The sequence below is a fragment of the Eurypyga helias genome, unplaced genomic scaffold (genome assembly GCF_000690775.1).
Source record: "Eurypyga helias isolate BGI_N326 unplaced genomic scaffold, ASM69077v1 scaffold46760, whole genome shotgun sequence".
Classification (NCBI taxonomy): Eukaryota; Metazoa; Chordata; class Aves; order Eurypygiformes; family Eurypygidae; genus Eurypyga; species Eurypyga helias.
The window spans coordinates 18,033-38,495 of record NW_010227219.1 but is presented as its reverse complement, the minus strand read 5'-3'; the positions used below and the strand labels follow the sequence as shown (position 1 = coordinate 38,495).

The window sequence follows — 20,463 nt, the reverse complement described above, 5'->3', positions numbered from 1 at the left end:
TTCCTGGCTGAATCCAGCACATACGCACACAGACGTGCCAGAATGAAAAGAAAAAAGAAATACATCGAGCGGCTGGTGGCAACCAGTTACTGCTCAGTATGAGCCTTTAATGCTTCACTAATGAGCTCAGGAGCCAGCCAGAAACTGCATACAGAGACACTGCCAAAGAATTAGTTGTGCCTCAATTACACATCTATTTTTACCAAAATCTTACAGATGCATAGCGCTGTCTTTGCCAGCTCTGGTTATCCACAAAAGTAGGGATGAACACAAGCCAAAGCTACTCACATCGCAGGGCATAAAAGAGGAGGTGGTTGGTGCTGGGGTCCAGGGAATGAGGAGTGGGTAAACTTCGTAATGCCCACACTGGGGGTGGGTAAACTCAATCTCAGCTGCAGTGATCCAACACTGTTTCTTGAACTGACACCAAAACCTTGAAATAGTATCTATCTCCAAACCAGCTAGGCAGTATCAGGCCAGAAGCCATATGTTACCGCTTTACGGTGCCTCAGACTTCTTCACATGGAAAAAAAGGTTACTACAGTCTCCTTGTCGTTGTTGCTATTCAATAAAAATAACATTTTTGCAGCAGCACATAGAAACCATGATTCCGGATAAAAACCCCAGCATGCTACACTCCACAGAACTCAGAATAAAATGATGATCCCAGCCTATAAGAACTGCCAAGCCAAATAATGCACACTACCCATGCCTGCTTAATCTCATCCTCTTCTGATGGCACCCCCACATATGCCAGAAAGTGTGATTTATTTACAGGTTTAATTTTAAGACTGTATTGAACATAATAATTAACTGCTATAGAGTTGGAAGTCAATTAAAGCTTTTTTATGTCATCAGCATGGTCTGGATTCACAAAAGTAAAAGGACTCCACAGTATTTACTTCTGTGTAGCCATGCTGGATTGACCATCTGTTCCTTTTTCCCACAGAAATAAGCAGCAAGATGAAATACTACGCAATTCAGCAAGAGCTGAGCCCTGAAGAAATTGCCCAGAAGCTGAGTGTGGCTGAGGAGATGCTGAGGGAGATCAAACGCCGCAAGCCTTTCACTAATCAGAGGCAACTTGCAGACAAGGAGGAAAATGCAGCGGAGGAGTGTGAGTTTTAAGTCTGTTTTCCATTCACCCACATGTCGATGCACAGCTGGCTCGGGCTGGGCAGATCTGGAGGTACTGCTGAGCCCCGGGGAGGGCGAGCACCAACTGGTGTGATGATGCTGCTGCTCCCAAATGCAGGCTCCAAGTCTCTGCTCCTTGCTGTCCCCACAGCAGAATGGGCAGAAAAACGTGTGTGTTTCTGTGTGCCCATGCACTGCAGCACATCAGCGATAGCTCCTTAGGAAGGGTCGTGCCAGGGCTGGGGTTGCTCATGCGAATATCTTCCTTCCTCCCTGCCACCTCTGCCATGGGGACAGCAAACCAGCAGAGAGAAGAACTGCTGGCATGGGAAAGAGCGACAGATTCGCTTCTCACAGTTCCACGAGCATGAGCCAGAGCCCCAGGACAGAAGGACTGGCTTCTCCATAGTAGCCTGGTTAGCTGTGACAATAAGAGACAAACAAGCAAGGAAAGCCAAACCTAGCTTCTTTTAGGAAAAGCTACTTGAGAGGGGGAGTTTATGGGGTTAAAAAGAGGAGGGAAAAATAAAATCTAGGTATACGATCTCTCAAGTGAGCTTTTAACAAATGTGTTTTACTGTCCCCCCTGAGTAACAGCAACAGAAATTGCTGCATAGGAAAGTTTTGTCAGAAATCCAACCTTTGTATTCATCAGTGCCCTCTGAATTTTCTCTCAGTGCTACAGCAAGTTGAAGAGTTTCACGAGAAGTACAATGACACCAGATCTCTCGTCTCTGATGTGCTGGAGCAGCTCAGCAAACAGGATTTGAAGCTGTCAGACCTGGAGGAGGCATTAGACCAGGCGCTTGACTATGTTATACAAACAGAGGATATAAATAAGGAAAACACAGCCAATCTTCAAAAGAGCGAGGTATTATGCAGTACACTTATCATAACTGCTCCCTGTGAACACTCCATCTCTGCCAGTGCTTAAAATAGTAGATTGCACACAATTTAGATTGTGTGCAATCATCGCACAGAAAAAAAAAAATTCTTGGACCACTCAGCATCATGAGTTTGACTCTCCAGTTCTAAGAAACAAGTTGTGGAAGTGCAACGTACTTTTATTTATTCAGGGAGTGACCATAAATGCCAAGTCTCAGCAGGCCAAGGAAAAGATGGATACTAATGCCTAAACTAGGAAAACGTATTACAACAAAACCCAAGAAGCTTATAATTCCATGTAGCATGGCTGCTATAAATATTGTGGTGGCATTGTTTCACCTATTATGTGCCGATCTATAATGTGGAAGGACTTCATGCTCACGAAAGTAATTATATTCTATGAAAACAATTATTTATGAAGTCTTCGTACTGCATTCGTGCCCTGGGCTGAGTGCATTCATACTGTCTCATCCGAACCTTGTCTCTGGTCTTCCTTAAACAGAATGTATCTACACTATTTTAGGAAGAGCAGATGCTTGCATCATCAAGCACAAATCCCTTCTATAGCTGCTCCACAACAGATACCTTGAAACTGGGTTTCCTACTTGCTGGGTGAACAACCTAGCTAAAAGGCTACCGCAGTTTTCCCTTGAGCTCCATTCAAATGAACAATTTCGGTATTTTGAGCCAAGTAATCACTCCAGAGGAGAGCTCAGAGGAGACCTGTCCCCTGTAGCATGGAAGGGGGGCATGTTTGCCCTTAAGTGGTAGTATTAGGTTCAAGTCCCATCTGGCTGATGAGGAAATCGAATTTTCAGGTCTCTTATCCCAGAAAAGTACATAATCCATCAGCCATACAAAAAGACTGCTTTTTCCCCTCCCAGAAGTTTCTTGACCCTTTCTGTTTTCTTCAGTTTCCATTAAGGGATGCAAAACCAGAATGTCCCACCTAAATTTTTCTCATAATGTATTTTTTCAGCAAGGAAGAACATGACAAAGAGAGGAGTTTAGGACCACTTAAAGCAAACTGTTTTCATTTCAACGGCTGAAATGGTTTGGATTCTGGAGGAGAGAAGCTTAGGGAGCAGTCTTGTGATCTGGAGAATGATCTTGCAAATTCAGGCCAACCATTGGGTTTCATAGCATCAGTGGGCTGAGTTTTGAGCTCTTGAAATTTGTGGCACTAGAAGTTCATGCTGATGTGGAAGGTCTAATAATTCAACAGAGAACTCAGGCGTGCTGTTCTTGTGAATTCTACAAGCAGCTTGGGATCCTTGTATACACAGCCTCTTCTGTTGTGCTGTTGTTTCATAATTACAGTGCCGAGCTGCAGCTCATCTCACATTTATGAAGCAAAGCCTGAAGTGTGTAGTCGCAATTGTTTGCTGTTTTTAACCACTTGGATCCTCATTATTCCTCACAATGAAGGCAGAGGCTGTACAAAGAAATTGTTCACGTTAGTTTTACTGTGTACAAGGAAAAGAGATATCTGTACTGTAGATTTACAAAAACTACAGAAAAAAACCTAGTCTACATATTTAATTTGTCTCTGCTGGCAGTGCACTGAATAATGCTTCATTCCTGTAATTGCTTATGCTGTAATATAAAATGAAATTAATTTGCATAAATAAAAACTACATTTCTTTCACAGAGACGAGAAAATTCAAGGAGATGTTATAATATGCAGATATTAGCGATGTCTGGGGAAAAGCTAAACTTCAAATTTGTCTAAAATGTATCTAGTTTAGCACTTCATCTTTTGAATTAACTTTAATGACATGACAAAATGGTAACACTGTATTTTTGCAATTCATGAAAAACTTTTGGGTTTGGATGTGATTTAATTTTTTTTTCCTTTTTTTTTTTTAGAAAGAACATGAGAAAATAAAAGAGCAAATAGATGAAGTGAACAGCATTCTGCTAAGTGCCACAACTATTTTGGCAGGACCACAAAAGGTCAGCTCTGAATTAAGTGAGGTAATAAAGGTAAGTACCTTAGTGACTTGTTTAAATGGTGCCCTGATTTTTTGAGCTTTTTAAAAGTCATGGTTTTAGACAACTAAATAAAAACATCTCTTCTTTTATACTGCTTCAACTAAATACTAGTGAATATTCCCCCAAAAACATGTAGATTTTCCTGGATCAAAAGCCCTGTAATTACATTTTACTGCCTCAGAAAAATAATTATAAGAACACCTTACTGTAGGCAGAGCTGAATGAAGGATTTTGCTGTAGAGTTCTCAATCATTTCATAAAAAGCAGCTGTCAAGAGATGCTCTAGTAACAGGCTGTACTATATGCTAAATTATCTTTCTCATGCCTTAATTGACCATAGGAGAAGCCTAAAGATCCCAGATATCAGTGTTAAAACCAGACACTGCCAGAGTGTGAAACATACATAAACACACTGTCTTACAGAAACCTTCTTTTGGAACTGTGGACAACTATCCAGTGTTTTGAATGAGACAAGGTGTTGTGAGAAATTAAAAATTATGGGTTTCACCTCCCAATTTAAGAAGAACCACAATGAGGGAGTTTTTGCAAAGATCTGGTTTAATTACTTCACCTATTAGCACTTCACTCTGAAAGACTGCTTAGTGGCACCATTCCCGAGCAAACATAAACGGTGATAAGACATTTCTCAGCTGTCTTTCTTCAGATGTATGTGTCTTTCTTATACATCTCTAATATCTTTTTAAGGGATTCCTGGAATTTTTGCTGAATTTTATCTGAATGTGTTATTTGAATCTTCCTGCATTTGTCTTGCCATACTGACATTCACGGGACAGACTCTTTCTGATCTTTCCTCTTTTTTATAGCTGTTAAAAATATAACATCAAGCAAATATAAACCAACAACATTATAATAATATAAAAGGTAAAATACCATGATCACAATATAGACTTGATTTTAACAATTTTCATGTACCTTCCTTCCTTCCATATTTTGTTCAGAATGTGTCAGGGTTCTACGCAGAAATAGATGGAGCGAAAAAGGAGTTGCAAGAAAAGCTAGCCAATCTGTCTCTGTTTGATGATGATTTGGTAGAAAAGGCTATGCATCATGCACACAACCTAAGAAGACTTGCTGATGAGCTGGACTGGTAAAATTTAACTTCAGCAGACTCTGTTCATACACTTGCTACTGATGGAACAGCTGAATGAACTAAAAGACAAGCAGAAACACGGTGACATTGGATATGCTGTCTGTAAATAGGCACTAAACAAATCACTGTTAAGTCATGTATGGAAGGAGCTGTCAAGGTCCAGAGGGAACAGCTGAAGTTGAGCTAAGCAAAATCTATTAATCTTTTCAAAGTACAAACAAACATATATCTTGCGTGACATTCTCCCCATTCTAATTTGTCCAGAGGGAACAGCTGAAGTTGAGCTAAGCAAAATCTATTAATCTTTTCAAAGTACAAACAATCTTGCGTGACATTCTCCCCGTTCTAATTTGGCATGTTCTTCTCTTCTCACAGCAAGAGAATGGCAAAGACAGACTACTAAAAAGTAAAATAATACGGGCAGATTAAATGGGGTTTGCAGAAACATATCAGTGAGTTCATTCACATTAAAAAATATTTAGTCTTATGGGCCAAAAAATGGGCCTTGGGGTAATTTTTCTTCAAGAAATGTTTTACAGGTGGAGTAGTTCTGATACTCGTTTTGTTCCAATGAAACCGGCCCACTGCAACATCAAAACCTTACTCTAAGTCTTCCTATTTTGCTGGAAGATACTAAATTCATCAACTTACCCCATTTTACAAAAAAAAAAAAAAACAACCACATTTAGAAAGATCTAAAATATGGCTTTATTTGCAACTGGGACTACCCATGGAAAAATCACTGCTGCAAATGAATTCTTAAATATTTCACCAATTTCTACCTTAAGTAACTCCATGGACATATTTTTTTGAAGATAAACTTAAAACTGCTCTTCAAGCATATTATCTAAATACCAGTTGCTTCTTAATATTAGTATGTCCTAGATAGGGGATTAAAACAGAGAAAAAAAATAACAGATGGTTTTCTTTTATACAGTTGTATAAAGCTGACATCTGAAACTCTCTTCTGTAATGCCACACAAACGAGACAGCCTAAAAAACAAACAGTATGTTCAGTCTGAGATCAGCTAACTGGGGGCAGCAGAATCACTGCAAAGAAAATACCCCATATGGCTATACTTTATCCCTTACCAAAATAATTTTAAAATTACTACCAAGTCCAACACATTAGGAATTTAATAGAAAGCAAACAGAAATAATTACAAAATATAGAGATGGAAATGTGCTGACTTTTTTATTTGTTTAGAAGATTGTCCTGCAGTGAAACTATAATCCTTCAAAAAATTGAGTCTGTCTTCAAATCAATTTTGGTTTTATGGGTTTGCTTTATAAGCCTGGTAGGCTTTTATTTGGCAGAGTTTCTTTTGTCTTGGGGGAATATAGCAGGAAATTCTTGCAACAACACTGAATCTGGAAACTTAATAGGCCCTCAGTGTGCAAACCCTTTGAAGTGAATACACACATGTATATATATATATTTTTAGAGTCTATGTCTAACATATACTCCGAATTGTTTATCACAAAAATACTTTTAAAATATTTATTCAAAGTTTCTAACAGCTGAAGGTTGAGTCCTAAACCAATTGCTGTTTGGAATCTCCCCAGAAGATCGGTTATCACCTAATATGCAAATATGCAAATCAAGCTCTATCATGCCAGCAAAGCTCTAACTCTCTGCAAAGTTTCATGATCATGGGCAGTTTTTCATGTGATCCTCCCCCTTTTCTCACCTACTTTTGGAAAATATAAACAGGCTAGTATACAGCTGTCCTGCTCACACAGGTCCTTCCATTCATGGCCAGGAGTTATTCATAAAGAAGGACAACTGATAGATGTAATTCTGTTAATTTATGGGATATCTAAACGAGATTTAAAAAGATAAAAGCTCAGTAGTCACTTGTTGTTGCTTACATAGGCGTTAAGGGCAAAATTTCCAGAGTTAAACCACTGGGAAGTACCTTCTATCCACATAGTTTTTGTTTGCTTCAGATTGCCATAAATGGTCACGCACAATAAAGAGAGTACAACTTAGACTGAGTATATTTATGCCCATGATTATGTAGTCAGAATTCACAGAATGTTAAGAAAATTAATCCATTTGACACTGCTTTGATTCAGTTTGGTTTCTTCCTCCTCTTACTCTTTTTTTTAACAGGAATTTGCATGGTGTTGATACAAATGGGTTGGTACAAAGGGCAGTAAATGCTTCAAATGTGTATGAAAACATTGCCAGTTATATTGAAGAAGCTAATGAAGCTGCATTGCTGGCACTGAACACAACAAACCGGGTCAATGACGTACGTAATTTTCATAATATCAGCTTTTACTTTGCAATGCTTCAGAGACTTTGGACACGTAAATATAAAGAAGAAACGAGATTCAGCTTAACTGTCAACACTGAACTTCTCACTACACATTTTGCTTCATCTACTGTTTCCTGAATTAAATCCGAAGCGGTTAATTATTCTGCCCGCCTAAAGTCCCCTGGCATTCGAAAAGATGTAACAGGTTCTTCTGTCTCTAAGAACAGGCTGATGCTGCTCTGCGCTGTCACTCAAACTGAGGCATTTCCTTGAAAGTCCAGACAACTCCCTAGCCCTGAGGAACCTGAGCTGGCATTTAGCTCTTGAGTCCTCCTACTCCACACAGCACCATGTAGCAGGAACGGTGGTCAAAACATCCAACAGAAGTATCACTGTTTCTCATAGAAAGTCAATTAAAAATGGGGCCAATAGCCCACTCATACGCTCAGTGCAGGTATGAGGATGCTAATTTTCTCTCTGGCCTTGCTGTTCTAAAATATTTTACAGGTATTTTTGCACCGATATAGTTTCTAACCTATACATGCTACTTAACAGTTATTTATTAGTGGGATAGCAAGTGGATTTGGTTAGATTACAGGGCCTGAACCCCAGGGAGCTGTGGGATTTTGATTCCAGTGCTCTGCTTCCAGCACACTACTGGGGACTGCAAGGCAGCTCCCTAAGCAGTGCAGCTGTCCATCACCCATCTGTAAGGACGGTAGAAATGAACACTCACCACTCCTAGTATGTACCATGAGCATCACATTGACCAGACTGGAGTTGATAAATTAAGAGAACTTCTGTGATTTCTGCATCTTATTCAGTGGTGTTGTCTGGAAAAGCATGCATTTCTCTAAACTTTAACTGTAATCTACAGAAGATTTTGCTTTTCAGACTTTTTTTTCTAATCTAACTGCCAATCTTAAATGCTAACAAAGCAAATGAAACTGCAGGAACTTTGCAGTTATATGAAGCAATATGTTGTCCACAATTAAACACAACGAAGAGGAACATTTGGTAAGTATTATTCTGACTTTCTTTTTTTGGAACATACTTGCAGGCTGCTGTTGGAATCGATACTCAGATCATTTACCACAAACGTAAAAGCAAAGAACTACTCAACCGAGCCATGGAGCTACAACAGACAGCAGAATACAGTAAATATACATACTTTCTACTTTCCCAGCCAGTTTATAAGCATATACAGTAAAACTAATTTCAAAAGCATGTTACTAAGGCAGAAGTACTGCTGTAACAGAATAGTGTACTGACCGAAGTTGCCCAAAAAGTACTTGAAAAGGCCACAGGCAAAGTTGAGTAGTTTGTGTGTTGCCATCCTGCCAGATGCTGAAACTTTATTTCATTCACAAAAGGACCGTTTCAGATACAACTACTGTTTAAATATGTGATCCTGCAAACAGTTGGTCAGAGGCAAATACTCAGTCAAGTAGTTCAACTGAAATCAATTCAGAGCAGTTGAAGTGTTCAGAAGGCTGGATTTCACCAGTGAAGGATAATAACAAATGTTAAAGGATTTTGGCCTTTTTTCACAGAAAATGAAAGAAAACTTGAATATTACAGAAATTACCTCTTCCATTTTTCAGGATCTTTTGAGTTTCTTAAAACTTTTCCTATATACTTGTTGCAGATATTCTCAGCATTTCTGGTAGAAGCAGAGAGATAGTACTGACTGAATACTCTTGAGGTCTCAAGACTTTTCTAAGAAGTCCTGGGGCAAGCAAATAGTGGCTGGGAGCCACAAGGTTGCTCTTTCCTTTAGATTATGTGAAATCAAGAGTGCTAGTATGCCTTATACTAAAAGAGGCTATAGTGTACTCCCTATGGTGTACTTAATGCGTAATAACTTACCTCCACAGAATGAAATGTACTTTTTTAAATGCCACTTCGATGCCACTCAACTCTACCTCCTATTTTCTCCCCACAGGTAATGATTTAAACATTGCAGACACTAGCCAGCATGTTAATGGCACTCTTGCCAGATTGAATGCTCTGCGAAGCCAGCTGATGAAAGCCATCACAAAAATGCAATCAGCAGAGCCAGGTTGTAAGAGGAACTTCATCTTTATGATGCTTTCTATACATACATTTAAGAGCATATTTTATCTTTACATATGGTCTATGAAGTTGTATTAAGATTTCAGTCCCAGGAAGGCCTAAAGGAATTTGAAACTATAAGACCTAGACAGCAAACATCCAGCTACAACACATTCGTAAGGAAATTATATGGTTTTCCACCTGGAATTATTAATGTTCTTCTTGATCCTCCTTACTACAGTTGTCCTCTCACATGTTACTCTTAATCTTTTCAGGGCATGGAGGATCTACAGGTCTGTGGATTTATTGTACTGATTGTCAAAATCTAATTCACATATACATCAGACCTGGCAAGTAGAGTAGTTCGAAGGTAATTACTGGCAGTCTTGACTGACAAAATCTCACCCTCGTTTTTCAGAAAAGAGACATCATAGAGCATCCAGCAACTATACCTGAGAGTGTACAAAGTTGACATGGTCAAGATTTCTTTACTAACTTCAGCTAAAAATGGCTGGGTTTCACTGCCAAGGCACTATCATATGCAAAATGCCACAGGATTTACAAATACAGTAGTTAGTAACACAAAAAAAATTAAAACCCCAAAATGCCAGGTATGAAAAAACAAATCCAATTCTGTGTCTTGGGTTTCTCTCCTTCAAAAATAACTTTCATGAAAAATATTCCACAAATATGTGTATTTTGTTTCAAAAACTTGAAGAAAAACTATGTATTTTTTCATCTCTCTTCCATGTTCTTTGTTTATATCACACCCATCAAAATCCAAGCACACCAGAAATCTCTAACAACGTAGAATGGAAATGAGAATTTATTACATTTTAAGAATTAATTTAACTGTAGACTTCATATTCATGAAGTTTTGAATATTCCCTGTAGAAATAAAGAAAAAAACAACCAAGCAAGGTTAGGTCCCCATTCTGCAGAAGGTAAAATCCACTTAGCCTCACCACTTTCTAAGTACTGGTTGTAGCTCGTCTGAACCTACAAAAGAGTTAATTTCTTCTCATCCCCTATGTATTTTGTAGTGGAGGCCAGACAGCGTTTGGAGGAAGCTAAACTGAAGACTGCAGAGGCTGTAAGTGATACCATGACAGTAACACAGGCTACGACCCCCATGGATGAGAACGTGAGGCTGTGGTCTCAGAACCTGCAAGACTTCCAGCACAATTCAGCGGCGTATGACAGTGCTGTGCATTCAGCTGGGGATGCAGGTATGCTGACCTGAATTTTGCCATTCCTTAGCACTAAAAGGTCAGGGAATCATCACCACATCATGTGGCATGGATCGTTATTCATAGCATACAATCTTCTAGCATTTAACATCCATGAAAACATTTGAAAAAATAGCAGTTGTCTAGAGACTTGACTCTACTTTAAAACTTTTGGATACTTGGGAATTTCCAAAATTTACTTAAACCCTTAAGAGATGAAGTCTTCTTGCCTTTTAAGTCATTTTATCAGGGTACCAAGGTCAGACTGAAGAGTAGACAGCTTGTTTAAATAATTCCTGTTGTTATGATTGGTGGTTCAGTTTGTTTTTTTTTTTTAATATTGGGAGGCATTTCAAAACAGGGCCCTTTTGTCCTCAGTAGTACAAACATGGAGGAAAAATGGTCCCTGACTTGATGAGTGTGTAGTCTAAACAAAAGGGGCAACAAGGATTAGGGAGGAAATATAATATTTAAGCAGGATGATTGCTGGAAAAGCTTGTAAACATCACATTAATTCCACTTTTATTATCAGGAGGAAGAGTAGAGTAAAAATTGGAAGATTTGTTATGAAAAATTTAAGGTAGATAAAAAGACAAAAGAAAAACTGAGGAAGGCTGGAAAATTCAAATTGAGTTGACATTTTAAGAGGCAGGGAGAGTGAAGATGAAGTGACTGGTGAAAGAAAGAAAAGGAACAATTAGGAAAGAAAAGAATCAACCTAGAAGTGAAAATATTCAGAATAAAAGATCACTGACAAGCACCCCTATTGATTGCTGAATATATTCCTGGCTCTGGTCACGAGGTTCACTAATCCCAGGTTATTCATGCTAGGGAAGCTAGAAATCCAGAACAAGAAATTTCCTGCATACGTTTGATGATATGTACCATACCTGCAGCACTGTTCAGTGATGTCTGGCCTCCTGAAAGTGCCTCAGAGAAGGTCCATAACTCTATTGACACTATCTCCAGAAAGTCTCTATCCCAGACCTACTGCCCCAAATCCCTGCTCCTTCTGTAAGGAGCTTTGCAACTTGCATGTCATTTTGCTGCAGACGGTGTTATGGTATCAAACCCAACATTGCTTCTAGTGCCCCAAAACCATACTCTCCCTCTAGACCAGGGAAACCCAAGGGCCATGTTATTTCCAGAATTCAGGAATGGATAAGAACCTCGCACTACTATGTTTGGTAAAGTGAGTGCTTCCTAGAACTGGTACAAAAGAGGATCCCTCCACAAGAAGAAATTCAGTACTATTAAATATCCCTGCTTCTGGCTCCAGAACTGGAGGTAACTCACATTTGTCTGAGCTTTTCATACATGAAACACTGAGCTACTTCTTCTGGGAATGGGTGAGCTCACTCTAGCTAGAGTTGCATAAGGGTGTAGTTAATATAACAGTAGTTCTATTGCATTGCTATAAAATGTTTTTGATCACCAGGGTGCTCAGTTTAGGCTGTGGGCTATGGGCTCCAACTCCCATTTAAGATAACGTAAATGTGGGTATGATTGGCATCCAGGGAGGGAATGGTATAAGAAAAAACATCTAAGACAAACAGTCTGCTATAGCTTACACATGAAGGTTATTGTTTTTATGCACTTTTATATTTGATTTACATTTAACCTTTACCTGTTCCAGTTTAGTATATAGAGCAGCAACAGAAACTGCATTTGGTTCTTCATGTTCAAAATGTCAGCTGGCATTCAGGATTTTAAAAATCTGCTCATACTAGTTCTTATACTGTAATAAATATTTCCAGTAGTGTTTGAGAGGCTCCATAAGAGAGGATAGACCTAAGATGGTCCAACTCTCCTAGTCAGTTATGCTCCCAAAAAGGTATGCATGATACCTGCACCATGAGTTGTAAAGAACAACGCAACTCCTGTGCGATGCGCCTGGCGAAAATGTCTTCTGTGTGATAGTGGGTAGGGAGTCACTTGGAAAGGATTCTGATTGTATCAGAGTACCTGGAGGGTCTGCTGACCACAAACTAACAATCTGAGAGATGTTAAAATGCAAACTAGAGCAACGTGTGGCCTACTACATTTGTGGAGACAGCTCTTTCATAGCATTTTTTGTCTGAAAGCATTTTCTGGTTTTTTTGGTTTACGACACGATGATTTTTTTGCCGTAAATACCAGGTGGAAATAGCTGAGAAGACAGATCAGTGCTACACAGGAGTCTGGCATGGGTAGTGCTCCAGTCAGATGTGACTGTGATCCACAGCCTGGGAAGACAGATGTAGACATGCCAGGCCATGGTGGAATGCTTTCAGATCAGCTGTTCATGTTGCCAGAAGACGTGTATCTGGCAGAAGAAATGCCCATTAAAGTTCAAAAGAAAGACACAAAAAATGTTGAGATGGGTGCCTGAAATGCCAAAACACTTGATCATCATGCCAATAACACTACCGTGGCACCTGAAGCCTCTAAGCTGGCATGTCTGTATTGCTTTAAATAAAGCTTGCACTTGATTTTGGAACACAAGAGAAAAGATTTTGGAACACAAGTGAAAAAAGCCAAGCAGAGAGAGGGCAGGTCTGTGGCAAATATAGCTTTTCACTCTATCCAAAGAGACGCAGGAGTTGTAGGACTCTATGGGATCTTCTCATACTCCGTGTTGCTCTGAGCAAGGCTGAGACCTGCTTCAGTTTTTGGTCAATACAGAACTGAAAGCACAGAAAAGTGACTGGTGGCTTCTCCTCCTTTCTTTCCCTTCTATACAACCTCAGTACATCTGATTAGCTTCTCTACCTGCCTCTCTGCCATCTTCTCAGACAAGTGTAAAAATATGAGGGGAAGAACACAAGAGCAGGCAAACGCAAGCTGACAACCCTTAAAATATAATTGCAAACCTTACAAATCTGGTCTTAACCTTTATAGTGAATCCATGTCATTAAAAATTAACTACAAATACTGGATCTTTCTTATGTGCATGTAGCTTGTGGCTAAAATCCTATTTCATTATACTCAGCTAGTTCTACCTATGTCTAATTAAAGAGGAAAAATGATGTGATGTGTAAATATCCTTCAAAGGGCAGCATGTCATTGGAATCTGATGTGATGAAATTGAATTATAATTAGGGGTAGTTATTTTTCTTTCTCAATAGTTTTTCTGCTGCTTATCATTCTGGGAAAGGATTTTTCTTCCTTTAAACACAACAAAGCACCCATATTTCCCTTTGATAACAATCCTACTTGCACACGTACCAGAAGACACAGCAGTGAAAGACCAAAGGTCCAGGACTCTGACTCATGACCCCTGGCAGATGTGGGCAGGAAAGCTGAAAAGGTTACCACTCACAAGGGCTGGGGCAGGTAGCAAGCACAGGTTAGGTGCACATGCATCATCAGCTAAGGTTTTCGACTCTTGTACAGCACAGGCCTGTTACCACAGCCTGAAAGCAGCAGTGTTTCTGTTAGCAGAGTGGGCTGTGAACCACACTCAGACACATCATCGGTGTAGCTTTTGCTGCGCTCTAAGTGGTAACCTTTGGGAAAGATGCACAGCTGAGAGCTGAGTGACCTATTCATCTCCCCTAAAATGAATTTGAAGAGATCATGAACCTAGATCATGATCATCTGCTCCTAGATGCTGTTCCCAGGTCAGCCACAGATACCCAGTGAAACGCTGAACAAATACTCATTCTGCTCCAGTTACCAAGTCTGTAAAATTGGGTTTAACATTTATTTTTTACCCTTTACCCTTTTACCCTTTCGGAAACCACTGCCTTTCACACACCACAGTTAAAACACATTCTTAAAGCAGGAGGAGGTAGGTTAGTTAACCTAAGAGGGTAAGGACGAATTTTCCTGGTGCAAAATCAGTGTTACAAAGAAGAAAAAAAAACCCAAGCTGTTGCTTCTTCTCTAACTGCAGTGAAGAAACTTACAGAAGTCTTCCCGCAACTCCTGGACAAACTGCGCAGAGTTGAACAGAAGGCACCAGAAAACAATATTTCTTCCAGCATTCACAGGATCAGAGAGTTAATTGCTCAAACCAGGAGTGTAGCAAGCAAGGTAAAACTTTTGGATGGGACATTTGGTTACTAGTGCTAATCATCTAATGCATCTTACTAGGAGCTCCATTTTCGTGGGCTATGTCAGAAGCCCAGTCCTTGACATTATATCCTCCCAGCAACTGGATAAAAAAAGAGTGGAAGTCATTAAGATCTTTACAGTTGCTATTTCAAGCAATTAACATTACCATGGTATTCATACTGCAGTAGCAACTTTAATTAAGTAATTGGCACAGTGTTGAAGTTGGCCACAACAGCAAAACCATTTAAAGTTAAAGCTAATAGGTCATTACTCAGCTAGAAACATTAGTTACAAGCAGTAGTAATTACAGCAATTTAATGCAAACTTTTCTGAGATGACAGTATTTCTTTTTGTCTTTTGGATTAATTTTCTGCAGGGTAGGAGAATCTTTAGCTCATGCATATTTAATAGCAAAAAATACTTTCATTATCATACATAAATTATGAGGGATTTTTCTGTAACAAGAACACTGAGGTCAAAAATTAAAACAGTATATTGGAATTAATTCAGAGAAATAAAAAATTCAGTGCATTATTGTATGTTCACAATGCTGGAATATGCTGTCCACATACATTACTTCAAAAAAAGAAATGCAAAATTCAGTTAGTATGTCTGCGGTGCTTGACTGCTCTTTAGATGTATTTTGTCAGTCAGGCATATTGTGATTAAACTTGAAAACATTATTTCAGTTATGTTGAGGGCATTTAGAACTAAAATGAACATGTTTAAAAATTTTATTAGCATCTCAGATGTATTACTGTAACTTCAGTAATATAACAGGATTACTCACGAACAGAAAATTGGTCATACTACTCCCAAAGCAAAGAAATAAATTATGAGTAGAAGTTTTATAGCTATGTAAGAATTTCATTATGTGCCATACATAATGATGTAGCCCTGATTCAACTAAGCACACATCTATGTCCCACTGAAATTTAATTTACTTTATGAATATGCTTAAGCACAGTTAATTAGGTACTTTAATTAATTTTAAAATTAATTCCCTTCATCTTCTTTACTGTGTCTTCCAAAAGTGATTGTCATAAACATAGAATTTTGCATGGCACATACGTAGGTGCCAACTCCACTCTTGCAGTAAGCGAGGCTGCTGGCTAAGTAATGTTGCACATTTACCTTAAGTGATGCCCCCAGGCAGCAATGACGTGTCTCACACAGCACATTTGCAACTGCAGGTCCAAGTTTCTATGATGTTTGGAGGCCAATCAGCTGTTGAAGTCAATCCAAAGATCAACGTGGAGGAACTGAAATCTTTCACTTCCATGAGCTTGTATATAAAGCTTCAGAAAGACAACCCGCAACTGGCAGCATCTCCAGACAGATTTATTTTGTACCTCGGAAACAAAAATGTAAGAGAATAACACAGTTATTTTATATATAGTAAAAAAAAAAAAAGTTTGAAGTTTATTTGCCCTTGGTTTTTCTCTCACTACTGCTCCATGTTTCAAAATAAGAGGTGTCTACTATATGACTGTCATTGATTTTGTGACAAGCAAAGAGTGAGGGTTCCCAAGACCCCTGTCCTTGAAACTTCTCACCCCAAACAATGAAGGATTCTCTCTGAGAAGCGAATTAGACTGTCTGTGCAGCGTGCTGCTGTGATTGTCACTGCGGTGAGCCATACTTGCCATCTACGCTGCCAGTACTGAGGTGCTATGACGCAGTTAATGTCACTTGCCTGGCTTTTGTGGGCCACGTTTCAACCAGGTTTATGGTGCTGACAGTGTCAATTCCAAACCTCCAAGGTCAGAGGCCCTCAAGATAAGCAGGTGTCTTTGCCTGTGGCTTGTGCTGTTGTTGTACACTCTGTACGCCACTGCTATGAAACATCCAGAAAGGGCACACACCCTCACCCTCTTCAGTGTTATGAAAAATCATTCATTAAACTGTGGTTCCTAGGAGAAGAAAAGTCACACCTCACAAGCCAGGTATAATTCTGGAAAGCTGTTAGTTGGGAAGAGTAAAGAGACAGGCTTTTCTTTTTGTTTTTCTAAAAAAGAATGTCTACTGAATATAAATCAAGATAAATCCCTGTTGGCAGAATATTTAATTGCAGCATAATACCTAGATTGTAGACAAATATTTCTTCCTATTTCCTACGTATGATGCTGCACACTAAATACCGACAAAAGGCTTCCCGTTAAACATTACCAATTTACGGCTAGTAGACACCTCATGACCTTGTATTTACCTCAGTCAAAGTTAATATGAGGTAAAATATCAGATGCTTCTCTGTGCTGTTCTGTCTGGTGGAGGAAAGTAATTAGAGAATGAAACATCTGTTTATTACTCATATTTAAAAGTGTCATTTAGTCTATCATAGCCCACCCTTTACTAATGTTCTGCATTAAATTGTTTCAATACTGCAGCTCTGACATCCTTCTCCATTGGTGTTTTAGGCAAAAAATTACATTGGTCTTGCAATTAAAAATGACAACCTTGTGTACATTTATAATCTGGGAGGCCAAGATGTGGAGATACCTCTGGACGCCAAGCCAGTCAGCACCTGGCCTTCTTATTTCAGCATCATCAAAATAGAGAGGTAAAGTGCCAATGTACATTTCCCCAAAACCAAACAGTTAAGAGAAAAAAGGAAACAAAAAAGCAGAAAAGGCTGGGACAGAACTGCTTATCAGGAGCCTTCAGTGCCTGACACTACTTCTGCTGAAATAAATGGAAACTCTCTGCCTTTAGAGAGCCACGATCCAAGAGGTCACAGGGGGGAAGATAAGGTGTCTGTAGTTTCCCCCTTTTTTCCTGCCAGGGTATCAGTCTTCTAGTGAGGAAATAAAAACCCTTCCTGGAGTTGGAGGCTTGCTTGTTCTTTTTTAAGTCCAGCAAACACAAAACTCTTCTCTTACAATGCCCTTCTACAGGATTGGAAGACATGGCAAAATGTTTTTAACTGTGCCAAGCCTTAGCAGCACAGCTGATGAGAAGTTCATCAAAAAGGGAGAAGTTCTCGGTCCTGGCTCTCTCCTGAATTTGGAACCTGAAAATACTGTTTTCTACGTTGGCGGAGTCCCGCCAGGCTTCAAGGTTGGTCAAATATTCTATATTCAGACTTAAATAATGCAAACCTATTTTCTGGGCTTCTCTTTAAACACATGAATAGTTATAAATAAAATGTCCTTGGTTAATCATTTATCAGCCTAGGACTCCATATTCCAGCCATGGTGAAAACTGCTTTCCCTAGCATATCATCTCATAGAGTCAGACAATCAGATTCCTGTTAGCTGTCGTTAAATTTTTCTGAAATGTAATAAGACAAAAGTTTGCTGGCCATAATGTAGTACATATAAATTAAGACCTATTAGCTCAGCTTAACAAAGTTTGCAAGCTACCAGTTTTTTCCAGTGCTAATGAGTTTGATGCTTACAACTTCTCTTTTACAGCTGCCACAAAAATGATAAGTAATGTATTACTAATATTAGGACAGTGTGGCAAACTAGTAATACAATGTTTTGTTTGAGTTTAAGTGATCATTGGTTCAAATCCAGCCTTACAACAGCATGAAGACTTGCCTGTGCAAAACATGTCCGAGGACCTGTGTGAGACAGTTGCTTCAGACTAGTTCCTAGTGAGCAGCACCCATCTCAACACAGCCAGCATGAATTAGCACCTCCCTTACCTGCTTCTGTGTATATACCAGGTCCTCTTTTTTGGATTTAGAAGTTGTTATGCATTATCTTGGCTATGAAAATTACATGACTGAATGAAAACATACTTAGAAAGACTTTAAAGAACGCTAAATTCTTCAAGCTAACTGTAGTAGGTGCTAAAAACATCCAACTACTGTTTTACAAGCAGCCCTCTTGACAATATAAAAACAAAGATTAACTCAATATATTTATGTATTCCTGAGCTTTTGCACTGCTGTGATTACTAGATATATGCCACAGTTTGAATTTTAGATTACTGAGCCCCAGGTGCAAATTGCCTGGGAATAGAACTTAAGACAATAATAGTTGCACACACACCCAAAAAAAAAAAAAAAAAAAAAAAAAAAAAAAAGTAATCCAGGAAATGAATCCTTCAGGTCTGCTCCAATAGGACAGAAGAAAGGAAAGGAGAAAAGTGAATGAAAATAAGAAGGGGCATGGGAAGGAAAGGATTCATGGAATTATTTTATAAGAATATGAGTCTCTTCTCCCTTAGGAATGGACACCTCACATTTTCATTTATTAACATACAGACTTATTTGCTTATGGCTTTTTCCTTTGCTTCCCTATTATATATTTTGTAAATATGAAATGTAACACTTGATCATAGTTGTGTCTCATACTTTACATAATTTAACAGAATAGCAGAAGAAACAAAGGAAAAAAGGAAACAACTTACAAAATATATCTGTGCTGCAGACAAGAATCTCATTTTCTCTTACAGCTACACATATTCTGCATTGCTGTATTACCATTAGTATTATATCAGAAGCAAAATGGAAATAATGAGAAGCCGAAGAAAAGTTACTGGCAGTGATCAGACTCTGAAGTACAAGAGGTGTTATTAATATCACACCTGTTCCACAAGGCAGAGTATTTTAATACTAAAAGAATGATTCACTAGCTCTGTCAGCTTTATTCTTTTGTATTTTTTCCCCTCACCAATGCAGCTTTTTAAATTCCATTTGCAGTGACCTTTGTTAAAAGACGGAGTTTCTATATCCTGCTAACTGTTGGAAATAACACCTACTGAAGATTAGCCACTGGTGCCAAGTTTGAATCCAGGTCTCCTGGGTTTAAAGTGCTCTCTCATTTCTCTGTTTCATCGGGGTAGCAAGTTGTTTATCTGGTAGGGAAGGATGTCTCTACATCAGACGTGGCATATCTATTGAGAGATGCAAATACATTGAGCAAGATCAGTGATTAGTCAAATCTAACTCTTTTCTGTGTGTGCTACTTTCAACACTACGACAGAAGTCTGTCTGCAGTTGTCTCACCTGGTCTGTTCCCTCTGTGAGAACATTGGTGTGCTCTGCTCTAACTTACAGCACAAGGGCCATATGATGATAAGGACAGCAAAGATCATTCCAAGGTAGCATCACCCCATTTGTTTCACCATGTGAAGAGCACAGAGACAAAACTGACCCCGGGCACAAACGTTCTCATGATACCCTCACAAAGAGCGTGACCCTCCTCCTTTTCCTTGCCCTCTGCACAGCTCCCTCCTAGCTTAAACTTACCTGGCTTCCTCGGCTGCCTGGAACTGGCGACCCTGAACGACGACGTGATCAGCCTGTACAACTTCAAGCACGTCTATAACATCGACACCGCCACATCGCCACCTTGTGCCAGGTAGGGGACAGTCCCACGGCACTGCTGCTCCGGGCTGTAGGCAGTGCCACTCCCGGTGGTGCGTTCCTGCTTCAGAGTACAAATGTGAAGGCAATATTGAGTTACCCAGAAGGAACTTGGCCACTTTTAACTCCTAGCCGCATTAACAAGTTAAAATTATATCTTTGCTGTGTCTCCATGAACTCTCTCACAACTTGCTCCTGCTTTCAGGAGGGCAACAGAGTGTGTCCGCACGGCCGTGTTTGTTAGGGCGTGCTCCAGGCTCCCTCCTCACCCATGCTGCTTGCCTAGGACAGGGCTGCTCCTGTCCAGAACCCTGTTGCTGCCAGTGACACAGCCATGGCCAGTTAGCTCCAGCGGGCCTGGTAAACTGGGGCACATTCCTACCCCCAGCTCACAAAGCCCGTACGGGAGTTCTCTCTCTGCCATACACTCTT

The 20,463-nt window shown here is 39.5% G+C and overlaps 1 protein-coding gene across 1 annotated transcript in view; it reads left to right on the top strand.

Moving 5' to 3' along the window:
- Window positions 1-949: 949 nt before the first annotated feature.
- LAMA4 (laminin, alpha 4) overlaps window positions 950-20,463 on the top strand; it is a gene marked incomplete at both ends in the record, with an annotated part of 36,712 nt that continues 17,198 nt past the window's right edge. The window contains 13 exons of the mRNA XM_010155575.1: window positions 950-1,117; window positions 1,815-2,008; window positions 3,892-4,008; window positions 4,977-5,125; window positions 7,245-7,386; window positions 8,453-8,549; window positions 9,338-9,454; window positions 10,491-10,676; window positions 14,554-14,693; window positions 15,908-16,081; window positions 17,132-17,274; window positions 17,609-17,771; window positions 19,893-20,026. Coding sequence (XP_010153877.1) covers window positions 950-1,117; window positions 1,815-2,008; window positions 3,892-4,008; window positions 4,977-5,125; window positions 7,245-7,386; window positions 8,453-8,549; window positions 9,338-9,454; window positions 10,491-10,676; window positions 14,554-14,693; window positions 15,908-16,081; window positions 17,132-17,274; window positions 17,609-17,771; window positions 19,893-20,026 — 1,924 coding nt within the window. The remainder of the gene's footprint in view (window positions 1,118-1,814; window positions 2,009-3,891; window positions 4,009-4,976; window positions 5,126-7,244; window positions 7,387-8,452; window positions 8,550-9,337; window positions 9,455-10,490; window positions 10,677-14,553; window positions 14,694-15,907; window positions 16,082-17,131; window positions 17,275-17,608; window positions 17,772-19,892; window positions 20,027-20,463) is intronic.